Below are 21037 nucleotides of genomic sequence, written 5' to 3'. Positions count from 1 at the left end.
AAACCAGTTTTACTTTAGAGGCAAGGTTCTCTGGCAGTTTTGTCCTTAGCTGACTTGTCTCTTTGAATGTTGCTGGAAATCCACTAACAAAGGCCAAGTCTTGCATCAACACTAACCCAGGAACTTCTTTGTCTGTAGTCTATAACAAGAAAAACGCAAGTTCAAGTTGGGCTTTAAAAAAAAATCAGCAGTAACTAATAATTCTTAATGCAGTGGTTCGCAACCTTTTTAAACTCAAAGCACTCCTAATAGTTTTAACTATGGAAAAATTATAGAGCAGTTCTTCTGTTGCAAAGAACTCAGAAAGACCACAACAGGGCAGAATATTTCTGACACTAGAGATTACTATTTGAAATCTCTGGATTTATCTTGTGAATCATGTGTAGGTGTCTGTATACCTAACAGTGCTAAATACTGGATGGCACGCCACAACACACTTAAAAGAATTTCATACCACCCTATCTTAAGCTTTCTGCAGATTTGTGAGTTAATGATGTATTTTGTCACATAACCCAAAACCTCAAAGCTAGAATATGGGTTTATTTTGAAAAATCTTGTACTGGTTATTACACAAATTAAGAAAATGGTGCAAACAAATACTAAAAAAAAAAGTAAAAATACAGTAGTTAAATGTATTATTATATCTAAACAGCCCAATGAACAGATTTATATAGCTAATTTAAGTGTTAAATTAACATACCAAATAACCCCTCCATACTGTCTGTTTACTGCTTTCTTTTAACATTCCTGAATGAGCATCTTCAGCTGGAATAAATAAATATATCCAAATTAAAAATCAGTGGGAACCTTCTGGAACAATCTTTTAATTCAGTTTTTGCAAACTTAAGCTCAAGACATTAAAAAAGAAAAAGAATGGTCACTAAGCCAAGTGTTGTCTGTATTACTACAGTATTTACTAGGTGATGACAGTGGTTTGGCACTACATATAAAAATAAACAAAGGTGAAGTGTCTACTCTACAAATCTGTTACATAAATAATGAATGCACAGGCCTTGTTTGTTTTAAGGCACGTAATAATCAGGGATCCAGATTTTCTGTTAGACAAGAAAAAAATGTAGATTTTATGCTTTAGCAGAGAAAAACATGAATTTTCCCCTTTAAAGGGGAAACCTCAGGTTTCTCCTTGCAGGCTGGCAGAGTTCCAGCCTACAAGGGGTTGTTTGGGGCTGGGGAGAGCAAGACACAGGGAGCAGGAGACACGACATGCATGTGCGCACGCATACATGCACATAGCAGCCAGGCAGGGGGATGGAGAACAGCTCCCACAGCTCCCCCCAGGAAAGTTTGTGCCCCCAGATAAGTCTACGGGGGTGGGGAGTGGGGCCACAGGTGACACAATGGGGGGGCAGGGGACCACAGACAATATACCAGGGGAGCACATGCCCCCCCAAGATTTGTGTGCCCACAGGAGGGCACGGGTGTGTGTGTGTGTGTGTGTGTGTGTGTGTGTGTGTGTGTGTGTGTGTGTGTGTGTGTGTGTGTGTGTGTGTGTGTGTGTGTGTGTGTGTGTGTGTGTGTGTGTGAGGGAGAGAGAGAGAGAGAGAGAGAGAGAGATTTTAATCATGGGAAAACGTGGATTTTGGCATGCATAAACAGCATTAGGAGTAGGAGCCAGAACCCAGGACTTCCTTCCTCGTGATCACAGAGGAACACCCCCTCACTGGGCTATAGAACTAGACTCCCTCTTGCATTCCTGTCCATTTGGTGGCCCAGCTTCAAAAGAAGGGATACAGGCTAATACCATCAACCTTCCCTATCCCAAAGCCTATTAGTTATTGGAAGAGGGAGATGTGGTTCAAACCTCTTCCAGCTAAGTGGGGCCTAGAACTCAGATGTCTTACTTCCTGGGTGAGTGCCCTAACCCATAAGTTACCAGACAGAAGGTGGGCAGCATGACCTTCACTGTCACCCTGACCCTTGCTTTACACACTGAATTCAGTGTTTTTCCTTAAGTAGCTATCTCCTGAGTGAGCTAGATCCCAGCATAATGGAGGCACATAAGATTGCCCACTGAGAGAATGGGAATGCTATGGGTGGAACAGGGAAGCCTTCTTGGAAGCTGCCCACTGCCTAGTGCCTGAATGAGAGAGTTATACATTTTCAAGTCCCTGGTGCAGTTCAGGTGGACTCCTAAAACAAGAAGTTTACTTTTGGGGTTAGATGAGGCAAAGACATTCTTTGAGGCAGAATAGGGTTAAGACCTTAAACAGCATAAAGTACCATTTGTTTACTGCATCACTAACTGTGATATATGTATTCTCCAGACAGTCAAGGAGAAACAGTCCAGCTTTCAGGATGGAAATAATGCTATAACAAAGAACTAATCCTTTAAGGGATCTACAGGCTCAACATAGGCTGTTTCTAATTTCAGTCAGGAATGGAGGTTGGAAGAGCAAGGAATCAATACATATGGTCAGCTAGGGACAAACTGAACCAGTGTGAGTCTGATCAGCAAAGGAGACAGAGGTCACTCATGCATGACTGTGTAGGCACAGCTCTGTGCAGAGGCCTAAAGACCTAAGGGACAAGACACTGTATGGATTAAGGCACAAGGTCACCCTGTGACCCTAACTCCATGGAAAGACTGCTTTTCATTCTTGAAGGTTGAAAAAACACATAGGTTCTTACCTTCCTTAGGAGTGTCAAAAACAATTACTGTCACATTGGTAGAAGGATTTTTTGGTTTTGCTACAAAGAATAGAGAGTTAGCAGCTTGTAAATTAGGATGGACAGATGCAAGGTCTTTTAGAGTGATGATGGCAGGCAGAGCAGGGTCCAGCACAAGCATCGGCACTTTAATGCAACGCGTCAGTAAACACTCCAGGTGCTTCTCACTGGAATAAAAAATCAAGTGTAAATTTAATGCCAGTGAAAATTAACATTTGGCAAACTCTGTGTTAGCGGGATTTTGCTGAATGCTGACCATACTTTTGAAAAATCTAATTGATGCTGCAACTGCAAACAGTTTACTATTTCTATGTATGCAGGAGGTGTTTTGCTACAAAGAAAAAAACCTGCTGCTACCACTTAAATCATTCACATTATTGATAATTTCATCTCTTTACCCTTTGGCCCCAACTCTTCCCTGCTTCTTTCTCCTTGCAAAATATTCCATATTTACTGAAGGACTTGAAGGGACTCTGTTTTGGCTCAGCTGAATGCTTAGGGACAGGGTGGATTAAAAAAAAATAATAGTTCTTTTTTTTTTTTAATCAGGTTAATTTAAAATCAGAATTATTTTATTTAAAATTTAATGTTTTTGATGTTTTTATTTAAATTATAATTAAAGCTTTTCCTAAAAATACACCAGTTTAAGATGAAATTTGAATTTAATACAGCATAAGCTATGGCGCACAGTTAATATAATCTATTAAAATAATTTAAATAAAGTATGTTGAGTCAATGAGCCTCTACTAAAAACTCTGGAGTTAAAGGCTAATTTTCTTCTGTATAAAAATGAGGGGAAAGAGATCTAACTTTTGAGGCGACACAATATTTCACATATTAGGGACTTGGCCACACAAGAGATGCAGGGTTTACACTACTGGATACAAAGGAGCTGCAAAGTCATCCCATATGACCTCAGTGACCTGACTCCAGCAGATACCATTAGGTGTACTCCTTGATCAGGGCTATCCACGGAGCCCAACTGGATGGTATCTAACTCCTGTTTTATTATCTTTACCTAAGCTCTGATTACCTCAGCTATCAAATTCTGAATATTTATGATTCTGCACCCATAATGAAGGCTTATTCTCCAGGTCATAGAAAAACAACCATCTACTCAATAACTACCAACCCTTGCTTCTGAATGATTCTGGGTATTTTGGTTAAATGGCCTTTCTTGGTCCTTTTGCATAGTACACAAAGATATGTAAAAATTATCCTCTCAAGTACTCTATCCATGTCTTTAACAGGAGGCCAAGGGGTTACAACTGCAGAAATGATGGATTGTTAAGGGGATGGTTTTATTTTGTTTTATTTTGCAAGGAAGAGGGTGCAATGGGTGAGGGGTGAGAAAGATCTTGTTTTGTGGTTAATTTGCTGTGTGGAAGAGGAAGAGAAGCTGAGTAAGGAGCAGTGTATATGACAGAAACGAACAACACTGAGCTCAGGACAGCATAGGAAAGAAGAACATTGTGTGGAGTACACACTAGTCTTGATTTCATCACTTGGAAACTGGAGGGAAAAACAGCCATGGCTGTAGATGGCAAAAAAGGCCCTATTTGGGAATATTTAAAAAAAAATTCTTGTGCTACTGGGAAAAAGAGAAACACATGCCAAATGTAAACAGGGCAACAAAGAGAGGCAAGGTCTGGTAGCCCAAATAAAGCAACATACTACTGTAGAGTCTCCCTTACTTACCTTTGGTTCCCCCCCCTGCTTTTTTCCCCCTTCCCTTCCCTGCTCCACCTTTTGTTTTCCTAATGTCCATGTATTTACATCCTCACTGACTTTCAGCTTCGTTCATTCCTTGGAGTCTTAGAACAGCAGAGACCTCCTATGCTTGAAGAAAGGTGATTGCACCCAAAACCTCGCAAAGAATTTTTTTCCACCTACTCAGTTGGCCTAATAAAAGATACCACATCTACCCAAAGGACCTTGTCTGCTTACGTCCTTAGACCAACACGGCTACAACCAGAATCTCAGAAGGCAAAAAACTTGAAGATGGCGATGTGAACATGTCTGGGCCATCTGGATCAATTGGTCAGGAAACTTACTATTTTTGAACCATTTTTATAAGATTGCCTACCATACAATGCAATGCTAATAAAAGATCAATTTATGACAATAATGTTGAGTGGATTACTTATGAATTTCAAAACGTTTGTGTTAAAATCTAATGTATGTACTAGTTTGTGGGAGTATTTGTCAGTTACACATTTTAAATATTATCCCCGCATTTCTGAAATGAGTTTGCTCTGTGTAAGCAAATATACAAGCCGTAGGTAAAGATAATCTGTGCAGAATTAAATTTTTAAAGGAATTTATGAACTTAAAAATTAAAATGTAAACATTTCTTAAGTTATTTTATATTGATAAATAAAAGGGTTTAAATAGAAGAAGGGACCTTTATAATATATTGAATATTTTCCCTATAGAACCAGGTTTGGAAAAACTGTATCATTCAAACACTGGTTAAAAATAATCTGCTGTAGGAGGGCTCTTCTGTTTTACAATCTCATTTTCTTTTTTAAGTAATGCATTAACTAATACTCAGAATGAGTGACTTTTTAACTATTTTGTTTTAGGGTTCATTTAGGCGTAAAAAATTATAAATGTCCATCATCTGGAACATCTGCAACTTCAGAATCATCTACTGGTATCACCAACGGTACTTCACTACATATCCCTCAGACAGAGGTTTACCTGTATTCAAGAAGAGACTTTCTTCATTATCAAGTAAAACTATGGATGAGTTCATAATCAGGACCAGCAAAGTCCAGCAAAACACCATAGATGTAAAGATTGCTCTGTTCATTTACACAATAAAATCTCTCTTTTGTCTTGTTCAGAACAAACATTTCACTGGCATGGTTCAATCATTACGACCAGGTTACACTTCACCAAGCAAAACAGATATTACCAGAAGGCTTCTGAATACAGGGTATGAGAAGAAAATTGAACAGTGTGCAAAAAATATTGAAAATAAAAGTGTTAATCTGAGTCTTGATGGATGGTGCAGCGTACACAATGATCCAGTAATGGGATAGTGTGAAAACAGAAGAGACAGGATTGTCTCTCAGAAATGCCCATACTGCAGAATATTTTATAAAAGTAGCAGTAAAAGTTATAACAAACTGTGAGATAATGCTTCAAAGGTACCAAAGATGAGAAGAAACTGAGAAGATAACAAAGCAAACCTGAAGCTTACAACATAGGGATGCACTGCCCTTTTGATGCATCCTTTCAGGGAAATATTCAAGTACTCCAGGAATAAAGGAAAATGTTGTTGAACTTGCAAAATACTTTCAGAACAACTAGTTTGCTTCAGGTTCACTGCAGAGAGCTGGGGGATCCAAGCTAGTTCTCCCCCAAAATATACAATGGAATTCAGTGGTTGAGTGCTTTGACCAATTTATTAAGAACTGGCCTATTCTGATGCCAATCTGTGAAGAAAATTGTGACAAAATTGATGGAAGTATCACAGCTAAACAGTCAACCTTGGACTGCAGAGAAATGTAAAAGATATGCTGAATACACTAAAATTTAAAACATATTTCCATAGCCTTGGACAAACTACAGAAAGATTGCAGCTGTATTGCGGCTCCTGTTGAAATTTGGAAAGAACTTCAAGAACCATTAAAGCAGTAAAATACTAAGCAGTAAAGAAGCAGACGGATCAACCACTTATTCTACCTCATTTTCTTTCCAATATTCTTAACACAACACTCCAGGGTAGATGCCCAACTGCCGAACAGGAAAATGCTGCTATGACATGGCCATCAACTCATCAACAGGGATCCGGGTTTTCCATTTCCCACAGAAAAACGGAGAAAATTACAGATTTCCTGGGTTTATCAGAGAAAATGCAGATTTTCTCATTTAGCAGAGAACCCCATGCATTTCCCCCTTTTGCAAAGAGATCTGAAGGCTGGCTGAGTTCCAGCCTGCAAGAGCTGCGTGTAAAAAGAGCAGGAAAGCCCCAACCCTGCCCGGAGGGGCAGGGGGAGGGAGAGGCGGAGGGGGAAGGGCAGAACCTGCAGCTATTAGTCAGTTGCAAGGCCTAGGTCAGGCTCGCTTTCTTCCCGGAGCCTGTGAACTGGTAAGTAGGGCTTTCAGGGGGCTGAGGGGTTGTGGGGCAGGGCTGGGGTGGAAGCTGGTAGGGGGCTGAGGAAGCAGGGAGGTGTTGGGGAAATACACAGAGTGCCTAGCCAGCGCCTCCATGTGCGGCTTCCCTTAAGGGTTGCTAGAGCAGCTTAGGTTTCACATGCTGGGCACTCCAGCCATGAGTGGCAAGATGTGGAGCCAGCCAGGCACTCCAGCCATGAGCAGGGAGGTGTTGGGGAAATACACGGAGTGCCCAGCCAGCTCCACATCTCCCTGCTCATGGCCAGAGTGCCTGACTGGGGACAGGTGAAACTGAAGTGGCTTTAGCAGCTCTTAAGGAAAGCCACACATGGAGGCGTCAACCAGGAGCGGAGAGACGTGGAGCCAGTGAGGCACTCAGTGTTTTTTAATCTAAGGGGGCAAAAGAGACCCATGCCCCCAGATCTGTATGAGGGGCAGGCTGTGGGCTTGAGCTCCTTTTTAAGAGAAACATCCTTTTTAAGAGAGGACATTCTTAGCAGGGCAAGCTCAAGTCAGGACTGACATTTTCACATAAGCATATTATAAAGCAGTTAGAATAAAATCTCACACATCCCTGCTACACTTAAATCTGATTTTTGTCTGGCTGCAGAAAGGAATTATTGTGGTAGTCTTTTCATGGGTCCTGAGATTTACAATCAAGTGGGACATAGAAACTGCAATGTTTCGAATGCATAGCATGTATAGTTGCCTACTGAGCTGCCACATCTACGTGATACCAGGCATGTAAACAATAATTTTAAAGAATCTGAAATATTTTGTGCATGACAATAGACAAGTAGCTTCTAAACTTCATTCATTTTTACAGTTTTAAAGTGAACCCATTTTCCATGAGATTCCCATTATCTTTGTTCAATATAAAGATCTTGTTTTTTAACTTTTTTGAAAAGATACAAATGTCAAATATGAACAGGTCACAGCAGACCAATGTAGGTCCCATCATCTAAACTTGATTCCCACCAAAGACCTAACTCATCTCTTATTTTGACTTAAACATTCAGGGCCAAAAAAAAAGGTTACCTTTTTTTAGTTGGTTCCGTTGCATTCTTTCCAAGGATTTCTCTGCAGAAAAATCAAGTGACAACTTTAAATTTATCTTAAGTCAGAAATAAAGAGTTTGGGTTGAATGTTGATATAGCTATTTCTGGCTATGGAATGTTTTCCATAATAAAACACACCACTGTCATTATTCCAACAGATGTGAAAGAAAAGTTATTTCTTTATTCAGATCTTTATAAATAAGGACATGAAAAGGACAATGGTGAAAGGACTTCACCTCAAACTTTGCTACATATTTCCTATACTAGCTTCAATAAAGCACTCAGTTTATATGTGGAAATAGTTACACCTATAAAATGGAAATAGTTACACCTTTACATAACAGAATTACCTTCATAATATGTTAATGTTCATTAGCATTTGTAAAAACTAATTATTGAGAAGCACAGATTAATAAATAACTTGTTAGAGCGGATACTGTATCTATACATTGAAAGCAGTGTGTGTGTGTGTGTGTGTGTGTGTGTGTGTGTGTGTGTGTGTGCGCGCGCGCGCTAATTAGCATTAGTCAATACTTAATTGCTTTGAAGTAGCATTGAGAAATGAATTTTAAGAGAGAGCCATGTACGGGAACAAGGAAATGAAGACAACAAAAACACACACACAAATAACAGCAGCAACAATATCAATAATACATAAAAATGAAAATGCCAACCTGATTTCCCTGTTTCAGTTCAACTCAAAGCTACCAATCTAGCTGCTTCTAAAGTTAGAATATCAACTCATCTTTTGCACACTTTTAAAAAAATCTATCATGACATTAAATAAGCAAACAAGGTTATTCTGTGTTTGAAAAGTGGAACATGTGACAAGCCAAGAGGGATACTTATCAAGAACTGAATCAATTGTTCAAGAACACCATCCAAGTGCCTCAACACTTGAGGCAGCATGGGTTTGCTAAACAGCATGTCACCTAGAGAGTTAAGTCTCTGCTTGGTAATTCTGCAGCACAGTAAAGCTAAAACAGGTGGATTCGGAACAAGTTAATACTTGAAACATACCAAACTGAATTTTGCAAACTCATCTAAATTCAGGATCAAGTTCAATGAGTGGTTTCTTTTTCCGCCCAGTTTTAGCTTTTCTGATCATTAAAATGTAACTTAAAGAAGAGAAAACTCAAAGTAACACAGATTTTAATAAAAGATTTTACCAAGTCATGGTTAAATAGAGAAATGTGTTAATTTATTTATTATATTCGTATGCCACCCTTCCCCATAAAAGGCCCAGGGGACCAGAAATAAAAGACAAACACAGGATAAAATATTAAAATAAGGTAGGAATAACAAACTAAACTCACTGACATTAGTCAATACTTCATTAATGGAAGTAGCATTGAGAAATTCATTTTAAAATAAGGACACTTATGGGAACAAGGAAATGAAACTAACAAATAATCTGTTCGACTCATGCAAAACAACATGGGGAAAAGGGAAATAAAGGGACAGTATCCTGTTATCATTACTGCAGGCAACTTAAAGAAAAAAAAAGAATTCTGCTTCCACTTAAGATTCTTACCTCATTATTTTTTGTTCTTCTTCCATCTGTTCCCTGACTTGTTGCAATTCTTTGATCAGCTCGATATCTGTGCCATTCACCCAGGTGTATACCACATCAATCGGCATGGGCAAACACAGCCTACATAAAGCAAATGAAAGCTGCATAACCTGTTTAGGATTATTTCTACAATGTTTGAAAGTAGCATAGATTAAACTGTGCCAAAGAAAGCCATCTGCTGGGCATGGATTATCCATTATAAATAGAGGTCTACTGAATTCAAGAAGGCCGGCTGAGTATGAGAGCAGATCCCGGGGCTGGCCGCCATTTTCATGGGATGAGTGCAGTGGGTCCCCCATGTCCCTGATTGGCCCTAGCTATCTTACCCCTCCTTGGAGATTGCCACATGGTCTAAAACCATGGCTTAATTAGCCTATTGCCATTTCAGTAGATCCCTAGTTATAAACCAGACAAAAAAAATGTTGCACCTTAATTATTATCTCCTAATTATACAATCAGTCACCAGCAGCAGAGGGAAAGTGTCCCACCTCCTGAAGTTCCTTCAAACTGAAAACTTCTAAAACTTCTAAAGCCAGGATAATTCAAGACTACTTTCTTAAATTACAGATTATGTTAAAATACCACCAAGGGAAAAAACAAATTATCCTACTATAGAGGATGTTAAACTACACCTTGTAAACCCAAGCGCTTGAATGTCTATTTCCATTTTTTATTCTGGATGGTCCATTTGTTTCCATCATGCATGAAAACTGTAGAAGCATTACTCAGAAAAAAGGAGATTTTCAGGAAACCACAAGTTTCCCATTCTTCCTTGCATTATGGTCCACAAAGCCAGTAAGTTTTACAACAGTGTCCCCACAAAGGGGATCATGCTGTAAACATGTATATTCAAAACCAGGCATATACTATATATCAATATCTCTTCTATTTCCCGCCAAGCAAGAAGACATCAGGAACTTTCTACCCCTCCCCATGTTCCCTGCCCCCCAAAAAGGCAATAGCACTGGCCTAAGGCTGGACAACTAATATGCAGTATTTGATGAAGAAATGGAGACCTAGCAAATCTTAACGTGAGACACAATTACTCAACTTTAAGACTGTCAGTGCTTGTGAGAGCTTATCAGAACCGTTCAATAAAGTTCTGTTCTGCATTTGGAAAGAAGCAGAATGATGTACTAAATCTAGTAATATGTAAGTATGTGGAACCCAACCTTTGTATCATATATTCTCAAATGTAAGATGACCCTGAATACAAGACAAACCCCAATAGTTGGATTCTATATAAGGATAAATGTATAAATTTGTTATAATTTTCCAGGTTTTAAGCCTAACTATTAGAAGTTTGTCCTGAATTTGTCCCCTTTGTCACTGCTACAGCAGGGAAAATAAATCTAGGGGGGCAGGTAGACCCTGGCCCTCTGCCCCCCATCCCCCAACTTCATCACCCTGCAGCCCCTTCCCCACCATCCTCACCGTCAGACCCTGGTCTCCCTGAGCATATGGAAGTGAGGAGCAAATATGAAAACAATGACCTTGAAATAAGCATAGCTATCAATCTGCATATAGCACCCATAGATTTAGTTCATGCAGAATTGGTGCAATTTGCCTTTTTTAAACTGCTGCAAGTTTTAGCATAGGTACTCTATAAGCACACTTTTAAGTGCACTTTGGCACCTGCTTATATATAGTACAAATTAAGCATGATATTAATCCAAAACCAAAAGGCTCGTGATTTACCATATAGCCTACTGGGCTGGGCCCCAGCAGAGTCAATAGCATTTCAAGCCATGGTGGTTCCACATCTCAACACTGCTCAGTATTTGTGTGTACTCCAGATACCTCCCCCTGAAAAGGATTCATGTGCTAATTAGCAACACAATTCCTGCAACCTGGTCATAAATCCTGTGATCCTCCAAAAATTTATATGCAGATGAGGCATAGGGCAACCTGGTCTGGCTTCATCTTATGAAGGGCAGGGCCACAATAATCACAGAATCTTAGAATCATAAAAAGATTAGGGCCGGAAGGGACCTCAGGAGGTAATTTCATCCAACTCCCTGCTCAAAGCAGGGCCATCCCCCACTAGATCAATCCAGCCAGGGCTTTGTCAAGCAGGCCCTTAAAAACCTCCAAGGATGCAGATTCCACCACCTCTCTGGGTAACCTGTTCCAGCACTTCACCACCCTCCTAGACAGAAAGTTTGTCCTAATATTCAATTTAAACCTCCCTTCCTGCAACTTGAGACCACTGCTCCTTGTTCTGTAATCTGTCACTACTGAGAACAGTCCAGCTCCACCCTTTTTGGAACCACCATTTAGGTAGTTGAAGGCTGTTATCAAATCCCCCCTCAGCCTTTTCTTCTGCAGATTAAATAAATCCGGTTCCCTCAGTCTCTCTGCAAAAGTAACATACCCCAAACCCAAAACCATTTTGCATACTCTCTGCTGGACTCTTTCCAACTTATCCTCATCCTCCTTTCTATAGTGGAGAGCCCAAAACTGGGCACAGGTATGGCCTCATTAGTGCAGAACAGAGTGGAATAATTACTTCCCTTAATCTGCCATCAGATCATATGCTACAAGTTTTAGCATAGGTACTCTATAAACACACTTTTAAGCAGCACTTTGGCACCTACTTATATATAGTACAAACTATAAATCATATGCGACACGCTGAGAGGGGGCCCACAGAGGGATTCTGGGTGAACTGTTTGGGGTCCCATTGGAGGATGTCTGCCAGGCATTTAAGGCTGGTGAAGAAACAGGAATCATTGGAAATGGGAAAGAAAAGCACAGCTCACCTGTGGGAGAGAAGAGGAAGTCAAATTGTATGCCATGTCATGGCCCACCATGACCTTAAAAAGAGTTGGCACTGAGGAAGACTGGGCACACTGACCCTCCAACCCCCCCTCTCCTAAAGCAAATGTAACAGTACCCCATGACAACTGTAGCCCCTGCCCTTCAACCCTAGCCTGGGGGCAGCTGCTGCCTGAGCCTGAGGCAGTCCAGTGCTGGGTGGTCCCTGGGCACTTTAATTAGTAGGGGTGCACCAATAGAGATTTTGGGGGCTGACACTAATAGCCAAATTTTAAGGAGGCACGGAGGGAGTGGGGCAGGGACAGGGGCTGGGGCAGGGAGCAGGATGGAGCCCAGGGCTAAGCAGGGCAGGGGATGGAGCTGCAGCTCATCTAGAGGGTGCGGGGGGAGCACATAAGCAGCGAAAAGCACAGCCCACAGCATGGAGAGCTGTGTGCAGCTGGTAAGTCTGTTGTGGTAGAAGGGGGGGCAGGGAGGGAAGTGGCATGGGGTGGGGGCAGATCAATGCCCCTCGCAGTGAGGGAGGGAGTGGGGCAGGCGCTGCCTAGCAGGGGTGGGACAGGGGACAAGGCTGCAGTTCATCTGACGTGTGCAGTTCCTGCTGCTGCACACACCCCTGGAGGGCACGGGAGGGGGTTGCCCCTAGATCTGCATAGAGCAGGGTGGGGTGGGGTGGGCTGCAGCTGCGGGCTGGGGCCAGGGCAGTGCTGGGCTCTTCCCGGTATGTGTGTGTGTTGGAGGGGAGGGGGCAGAGGTTGGGCCAGGGCTGTACTCGGGGCAGGAGGTGGCAGTGCTGGGAGGGGGAGCTATGGCAAATTTTGGGGTGGCTGCAGTGTGCCCCGCCCATAGCCTCCCTCTCAAATTGCTTTTGGTGTGTCCTTCATTTTTAATACTACTGAACATGGACTGGGTACCAACAAGGATAGATGGATTGAAGAAGAAAGAAGTATTATAAAGGGTGTAGGGGACAGTACTGGGCAGCTGATTAATTTCCCCAAGAACATTCACATGAAGTACTGCAGGGCTTTATTCTGTCACTTTTGTTCAATGTCTGTCTTTACTGTAGTCCTACCAGTATGCTCATGAAACTCAGTTCTCCGTCTCAGTTTAATCAAACCTGAATGATTAATTTGCTTTGGTTTTCCTAGTGTGTGATAAGGACTGAGGCTTTAATCAAAGTCACCTGGCTGAAGCTCAGCTAAGACAGACATTATGCTGGAAAGAAAAAAAATCAACACCCCACAAACAGCTGTTCCTTTAACTGTTCCTCCAGTACTACGTACAGCCTAAAAGGTGTCCTTTAGGATTTTCTGCTACTTCCAGGACATTGCAATGATTTCTCTTTGATTTCTGTTTCACCACAGCGATCACTGCCATTGTCACTACACTGCCTTTTACATGAGGCTCCCCTGAAATCAAACACAGAAGGCTCACTGGGGAATACAGCTGGTCACTTGTCACACAAAAAAACTATTGCAGGAGATTATACAAGCTTCTCACCTGTTAACAAATGTAATTCAATGTTGAACACTAGAATTTTCTTCTATTTCTATGCCAAACCTATTAACCTTCTCAGCAGAGTGCAATGCTTATTTAGTCAAGCTTCTTTTGAGAAGCTACACTGATAAAAGAATACCAATCCTGACTCTCTTGGTTATGGGAGATACTCAGTGCTAGGTTCAATTCTGTTAAATTTGGATTATTTTCTACATTGCCATTTATTAATAATATACCATATTAACAAAAAGTATAAGCTGATGATGTGCACTTCTACATTTAAGATATAAAATTACAGTAGTGTTGGTTCAGCCACATCCTGATAATGTTTGAGCTAAAATTAAGCTAAAAAAATTAAGGCTATTTTTTTTTTAGTCAGAGTTATGTCTTCTGATTGGTAAACACAAGTTTATCAAGTTTGATCACTAACAAGGAGTGTGAAACAGTGAGTAGTAGAAATAGAAACCATCTTCACGGAGCAGATCCTCAAGGAATCCATTTCTAAGCACTTGAAGGGAAGAAGGTAATTAAGAACAGTCAGCATGGATTCACTAAGGCCAAGCCATGCCTGACCAACCTGATTGCCTTCTATGACAAGATGACTGGCTCCGTGGGTGCAGAGACCAGTGGATGTGGTATACCTTGATTTTAGCAAGGCTTTTGATATGGTCTCCCACAACATTCTCATAGGAAAGCTAAGGAAGGGCTGGATGAATGGACTGTAACGTGGATAGAAAACTGGCCGGAGCATCAGGCTCAGAATGTTGTAATCAATGGTTCAACGTCTAGTTGGCAGCCAGTACCAAGCGGAATACCCGAGGGGTTGATTCTGGGGCCAGTTTTGTTCAATGCCTTCATCAATGACCTGGAAGATGGCATAGACTGCACCCTCAGCAAGTTTGCAAATGACACCAAGCTGGGCAGAGTAGTAGGTAGGATGGAGGGTAGGGCTAGGATTCAAAGTGACCTAGACAAACTGGAGAATCAGGCCAAAAGAAATCTCATGAGGTTCAACAAGGACAAGTGCAAAGTCCTGCAAAATCCTCCCCTGTGCATTCAGCAGCAGACCCAGAAGTGGACTGGAGGGTTCCAATTTAATTCTGAGAGATTAATGGGTTTCCTGATTCGATTTGGATTCAGAGATTCAGCTACTGAATTGGGCCAAATCTCCTCTGAATCGAATCAGCAACTGAAGCTTCACACAGCCCTAATAAGGATAGAAAATATCTTTCTGACTTCAGGTATTAATGATTTTTTTCTACACAGACAGATAGATTTCTTCTTCAGCTCAGGTATCAGACAGGTATATTACTGAACTCGAAAATGAGCTGTCAGCACCCTCACTTTGGCAAGTAGGCATTTTGTAACATCTTTCTATTTGAAGATTTTCATCTTTCAAATCTGACTCATTTTAATATGAGACAATTCTTTGAAACTGGGGGTTTCAAGAAAATAAACAAAAAACAGGGTTTTGTTTTGGGTTTTTTTTTTTTTAACATTCATGATTTCTTTCCAACATAATCCCACTTTCTATTTCCAGGTCCAAAAGATAAAGGTGAGATCAATACTACTACACGTAGGATAATCAGATTTGTATGCTAATTCAACCACATGTGGTAATTTCAAAAGTAGACAAAATGTAGGCTAATTCAGAAAGTGTTTTGATTTGGGGGAAAAAAGTCGTATTCAACCACTTTTTCAAGCTTTAGATAACTTTAATTGTTTGGCAGAAGGTAAGGTAGGCTAGGGTTGTACCTTAGAGCAGTGACACTCAATCAAGGTGCTATGAGGTGCTACACCATGTTAGCACTGTCAGGTTTACAAACACGATTCACAAGATACATACAGAGATTTCAAACAGAAAACCATAATTATGATCTTTCTGAATTCGTTGTAAAAAAATCCCCTGCTATGTTATTTTTTTGTAGTCAAAAAGAGCTGGCATTTTCTGAGGGGCACCTCAAACCTAAAAAGCTTGAGAACTACTGCCTTAGAGACCAATTGATTCAGAGAGACACGAACTTTCGGAGGAAACAACCTACTTCATCAGATGCTAGAAACCGACCTTTTATTCACTGATCCATTCCTAACATCTGACAAAGTTGCCTACAAAAGCTCCTGCATTTCTGAACCAATTAGTCTCTAACATACTACCCTACTCAGGGCTGGATTAACGCATAGGCAAACTAGGTACACACCTAGGGCTAAAAGTGAAAAAGGAGCCCAGTTGTGCTTATTTTACATATTATAATTATTGAGTGGGAAAAAAAAGGAATATAAATATACAGTATTGTTTTCTTGGAGCCCACTAAAGGGTTAATCCAGCCCTGACCCTACCCTACTTTCTGCTAATGATTAACCACCCCTTAATTGTTTGCATTATGCCACATGCATGTGGATATGCCAAAAGGCATGTTATGCATGTGATTTTGATTGTAAAGGTGTGTGTAACAGCAGACAATGACTCCAAATAGGAATTTAAATAACTTAAAATTCTAAGAGGCGATGGTGATCAAAATAATTCATTAAAATTAATAACTCTGGAATTCACATACAGTATTTCCAGTTTTCAAATCTGGGAACACTGGGTCCAATCCTGTTTGAGTAAAAATTGGAACCTGACAGTTCAAAAAGGGCTGCACCAAATGGGACCTGCCAGTTCTGTCTTTTCCCTGGAGGATCCTGATCCCACCAGCAGCATCTATATCTGGTGTCTATTTATGCATGTGGAATCTGACAGCAGATTAGAATCAGGCAGGGAAGCCTCAATGTCAGTGCTGATAATTCTTCAGAGGTACAGCAGCCTGTAGCTCCCTCCCCTACTATACACATTAAATCTCCCCCAGGCATCATTAACTACCTTAACCTCCTGACATAGACCTACTACACTCTCCAACTGCTCTCCCATAACTTTCCAGTTTCTTCCCCTCTCCACAGGCCCCGATTACAACTGTACTACTATAGCCACTACCCTATTCTGCTCTATCTCTCGATTCTTTTCTTGTTCCTGGCCTCATTTTTTGCCCCTCCTCCACCTCTATTAATGGTCCTAATTTGTTGTGCCATGTAAAATATACATTATTGATTTTATGGGGCAAGGTCTGTCTACTTCCTAATGATTTTTTTTAGCACTTTGCACATTCAGGAGGCTCTCAAATATAATTTGTCCCCATTCCAGAACGGCACACAATTTAAAATTAACGTTGCACAAAGTGAGGCAAAACTAAGATCGCACCACAGTCACATAAGACAATTACAAATCTTGATTCCACTAATTTTATTTCCTTCCATCTCCCTTAATGCAAGACTGAAGCAAACCTTTAAGAACGAACTTGAGTGGGGAAAGAACTGAAATGATGAAGAGCTTTTGGATAAGGAGTCTACATGTCTTGAACAGCCAAAATGGCAGAAAAGACAATTAAGAGATTTCACTGATACAGAAGATAGCGGAGAATGCTGAAGGAGGTAAATTGGAAATAAAAGCAAAGCTGCCTATGGTTAGCACTTAAATGTAGAACATGATTTTTTTCTTGAACTTATAAGCAGTGATGCTAAACAGTTATAATTATTTCATAACAGCGAGTTTTTAAAATAATTTACAAACTAAGATTCGTGCAAGTTTTTAAAATCCTGCATGCCCACAGGCATCAGCCAATTTAACTTTAAGGTGTTATAAAGATCACATAAAATATATATATAATCTGTAACGGTAACAAAAATGTTACTGTGTAATGTCTCCAAAAGGCATCACACCAGAGATATAATCAAAACAGAAACTCTACAGGCAGGTTCTCAAACTGTTCATATAGTAAACTGGCTAATCACTTGATACCACAAGGAGATATGCTTTACTTTCCCTGCACTGATGTGTTTACTTTCACAGGACCAGCCTTTCCCGAGACGCATTTATTTCTAGTCCCTTCTCTGCAGCTTCATCCCAGAGCTTAGGGTGAACTAGATTCTAGAAAGTATCAAAATCAGAAATCCTGTGTCTACAGGCTAGGCAGAAAGCCAAAGGCACACCTCTGTCTATGAGAGATTCCATTAACTCATTCAGCTTATACTACAAGAATATCTGGTTCATCACATTGCCAGAATTTCAAGTCAAGTCAGTCCCAAGGCTGTTGTGACCACTGGGGCACTTTAGATGCGGTAACAACCCTCCTTAGTTGAGTTGCTTTCCATCACTGGTGATTCTTTGGGCAAAGTGACCTGGTAACGTCCATCTCCTCTCCAGATATGGATGGTCGTTGGCTCGCAGGGAGTTCATTCGCTCTTTAACATATCTTGTTCAGTCCTGCTGGCTGTCCAGGCAAGCCAGGTGGGGGTTCCAGTTTAGTCACTGACAACCCAACCATGGAACAGGCTATACTGGTTTACATGTTCCCCTGAGCACTCCCAGGAGTGACTAGAAATAGTGGTCACAAGCTGGCAGAGGGTAGATTCAGACTAGACATCAGGAGGCGCTACTTCACTGTCAGGGCAGCTAGGACCTGGAACCAACTTCCAAGTGAAGTGGTGCTGGCTCCTACCCTGGGGGTCCTTAAGAGCAGGTTAGTAGATGAGCACCTTGCTGGGGTCGTTTGACCCCAGTACTTTTTCCTGCCATGGCAGGGGGTCTGACAAGATGATCTGCTCAGGTCCCTTCCGACCCTACCAACTATGAAACTATAAAACATGGTAACAGATAACGGACAAAGAGAGGTCTGGCCTGACAAGGTGTCCGGATTTGGCAGCACAGAAGAACCCAGCTCCTGATGTCTTAGGTGACAGATGTAAGGAAAAGATTATTAAAACAAATAATTTTATTCTATGCCAATTATTAAAGACAACCCCAGGACAACCGGGTTGCTAGATGGATGCATATCTCCTGACAAACATCACCTAATACCTTCCTATCAAACCTGACAGAATATAAAAACTTACTAAGGAACTCAACCTACTCCCTGACTTTAGCACCCTCTGCAAAAGCATTAGGACTTGTCCAAACAGTCCCTAATTCCATGCATTTCCTGAACATTTCAGTTCAGAAATGGCAAAGCTTACCTCCACATTAAAGCATTCCCTTAAGAACTAAAGCAAAAAAGAATAAGGCTGCTTATTGCAATATATAAAAGAGTGACAATACCCACACAGCAGCAGTAAGGTTTAGATATCCCTTTTGGACAGAACCCACTATTTTACAAAAATTCACATGCTTAGTTACCATAGTGACAGCCATTTCAGAAATGGATCAGGACAGAGCAGCATGCTCAACTGCTTAGTTCTAATGAAGCACTACAATTCTCAAAAAAAAAAAAAATCATCTGAGAGCTATGAACATCAACTTTAATGTGCCCATTACTGCTTGGCAAGGGGGGAGGTGAGAAAATGAGAGAATAATGGGAGTAAAACAGGTCTAGAACATTAGTGTACAGCAATATGATCAAGATTATCTTATGCCACCAGGCAAATGGATTAGATAATCCAAGCATTTCCTCTGAAACTCTCATTTCTATGATTTAATTACACCTCATCACCGGGGTCTTAATGAGATTTTTTTTTTTTTCAGCTGAGTGTACATATGCTAAAAGAAATGAAATGACTTACCTTAAGTAGCTCCTCCCACACTGCAGCTCACAGTCCTACCGGTTTCCTGAGCAGCAGATCCTATGACTATTCAAGATCTACACTAAAAACCACAAGAGGCCATCTAACATTTAACACAACTGAAGCATAAAATGATCAACATGTTTTAGGCTTCAAACTCCTGTGATCAGCTTCTCCAATTTCAATCAATCCACTCAAAAGACCTTTTTTTCCCCACTGGCCTTGTTAATTTCTACTAAATAGCAATCTCTATAAGAGGTCAAGGAACATTTCCAACATTTAAAAAATAAATCTTCCAGAGACGGTAAAACAAACCAAATTGGAAATGGACTTGTATATTTAGCTAAATATATTTTAATATGCAAAATCAGTCATGCTGCCTGCTTTGCAATGCTAAAAGACTAACTTGTTCAAACCAGATTACAATGTTAAAACTTGATTGCATACAAATTTAAAATTTGACACAGTTCTTGTGTTACTATCACTTCCAATTACAGACGTTTTCCGAGCTAACATGTGAAGTACAAGGTTAAATTACAACTGTAGCACAGACCTCAAAATGTACAGGAAGAAAATGACACAACTACACAGAACATTGACAAATACGCATACCAGCTAAACGCGCAATACTGATACCCTGAGAATAATAGTTACCGATTCTGAAATGATTTTCCAGCAATGTTGTCCCTGTAAGAATCAAACAAAACATGATACTGGTCTCGACTCCACTCCAGAACAACCTGTAAAGAAAAGAAACGTGGTGTCACCTTTTTGAACATGTAACTGATGATTTCTCTTTCTTCAAAAGTTTTAGCAGTGTACATTTAATTAAAGCATTCTGTGTACATTAACACATACAGACTGGGAATTAAGCCACATAAAAATGTCACATTTAGTCTCTAAAGAAACGAAAACCTGAAAACCAGGTCACCCTAAACAAAACAAGAAAAAAAGGCAAGTTTACAGACTGTCAATGAAGCTAAGGGACATGGACTGCCATACCAGATCGAGCTGAGTCCACCCAGTGCAACAATACATTGCTGTCAGTGGCCAGAAACCCAACAGTGGACAATTATGGAGTAGCCTGCCCACAGAGTATCTATTTTTCCCAAACCTTCATCAGTTAGAAGCTGGCTTCTACCATAAAGCATACGTTGATATTTTATCATGTGCAACTCTGCTGGCATTTAAACAAATGAAACATACCAATGAGCCCTGCATCTTAGAATGACTAACAACTTAAAAGTTGTTCACTGCTTATCACATTGCAGATGTTTGCTAATTAGACTAAGCAACATTTTTATAAGTGGCTTCTTAATGAAGAAAACCACTAGTTTATGCTATCTACCAATCCAATAACATCTGTGTAAAAAACTAGCTTACATAAAAATAAGTCCAAATATTCACATCTCTATTACTAAAATTAAAAGTTTTTTCACAAACAAGGGATATTTATCATTGAGGTAATTTAAACTCACCAGTTTCTCTTGCTTTTTTACCACAAAATAATAAATAAGCATGAGACATCTCAAGGTGAAAAATACAAGGAAAACCTGGCACTTTAGTTTTACCAGGAGGTAAACTTGCTGAGGCTATGTTTAGCAGTGGAAAGTCTGAGTTAAGGATCATAGCAGCAAATACTTTTCTCCAGTTCTTGATTAGATGTTGTTCTGGAAAAATCCCAAGTGTACTTTTCAGCATTAGGGAGAAAGAAAAAAAATCATCAAAA

General features: G+C 40.4%; 1 protein-coding gene across 1 annotated transcript in view; it reads right to left on the bottom strand.

Moving 5' to 3' along the window:
• GNPTAB (N-acetylglucosamine-1-phosphate transferase subunits alpha and beta) overlaps positions 1 to 21037 on the bottom strand; it is a 98115-nt gene that overhangs the window by 67190 nt on the left and 9888 nt on the right. The window contains exons 2-7 of the mRNA XM_025198926.1: positions 19963 to 20048; positions 9406 to 9525; positions 7852 to 7893; positions 2650 to 2855; positions 701 to 765; positions 5 to 139 (exon numbers count right to left, since the gene is read on the bottom strand). Coding sequence (XP_025054711.1) covers positions 5 to 139; positions 701 to 765; positions 2650 to 2855; positions 7852 to 7893; positions 9406 to 9525; positions 19963 to 20048 — 654 coding nt within the window. The remainder of the gene's footprint in view (positions 1 to 4; positions 140 to 700; positions 766 to 2649; positions 2856 to 7851; positions 7894 to 9405; positions 9526 to 19962; positions 20049 to 21037) is intronic.

Source organism: Alligator sinensis, unplaced genomic scaffold, assembly GCF_000455745.1.
Source record: "Alligator sinensis unplaced genomic scaffold, ASM45574v1 scaffold74_2, whole genome shotgun sequence".
NCBI lineage: Eukaryota > Metazoa > Chordata > Crocodylia > Alligatoridae > Alligator > Alligator sinensis.
Note: the sequence above shows the minus strand (reverse complement) of the source record. Positions and strands in the feature narration are given on the sequence as shown.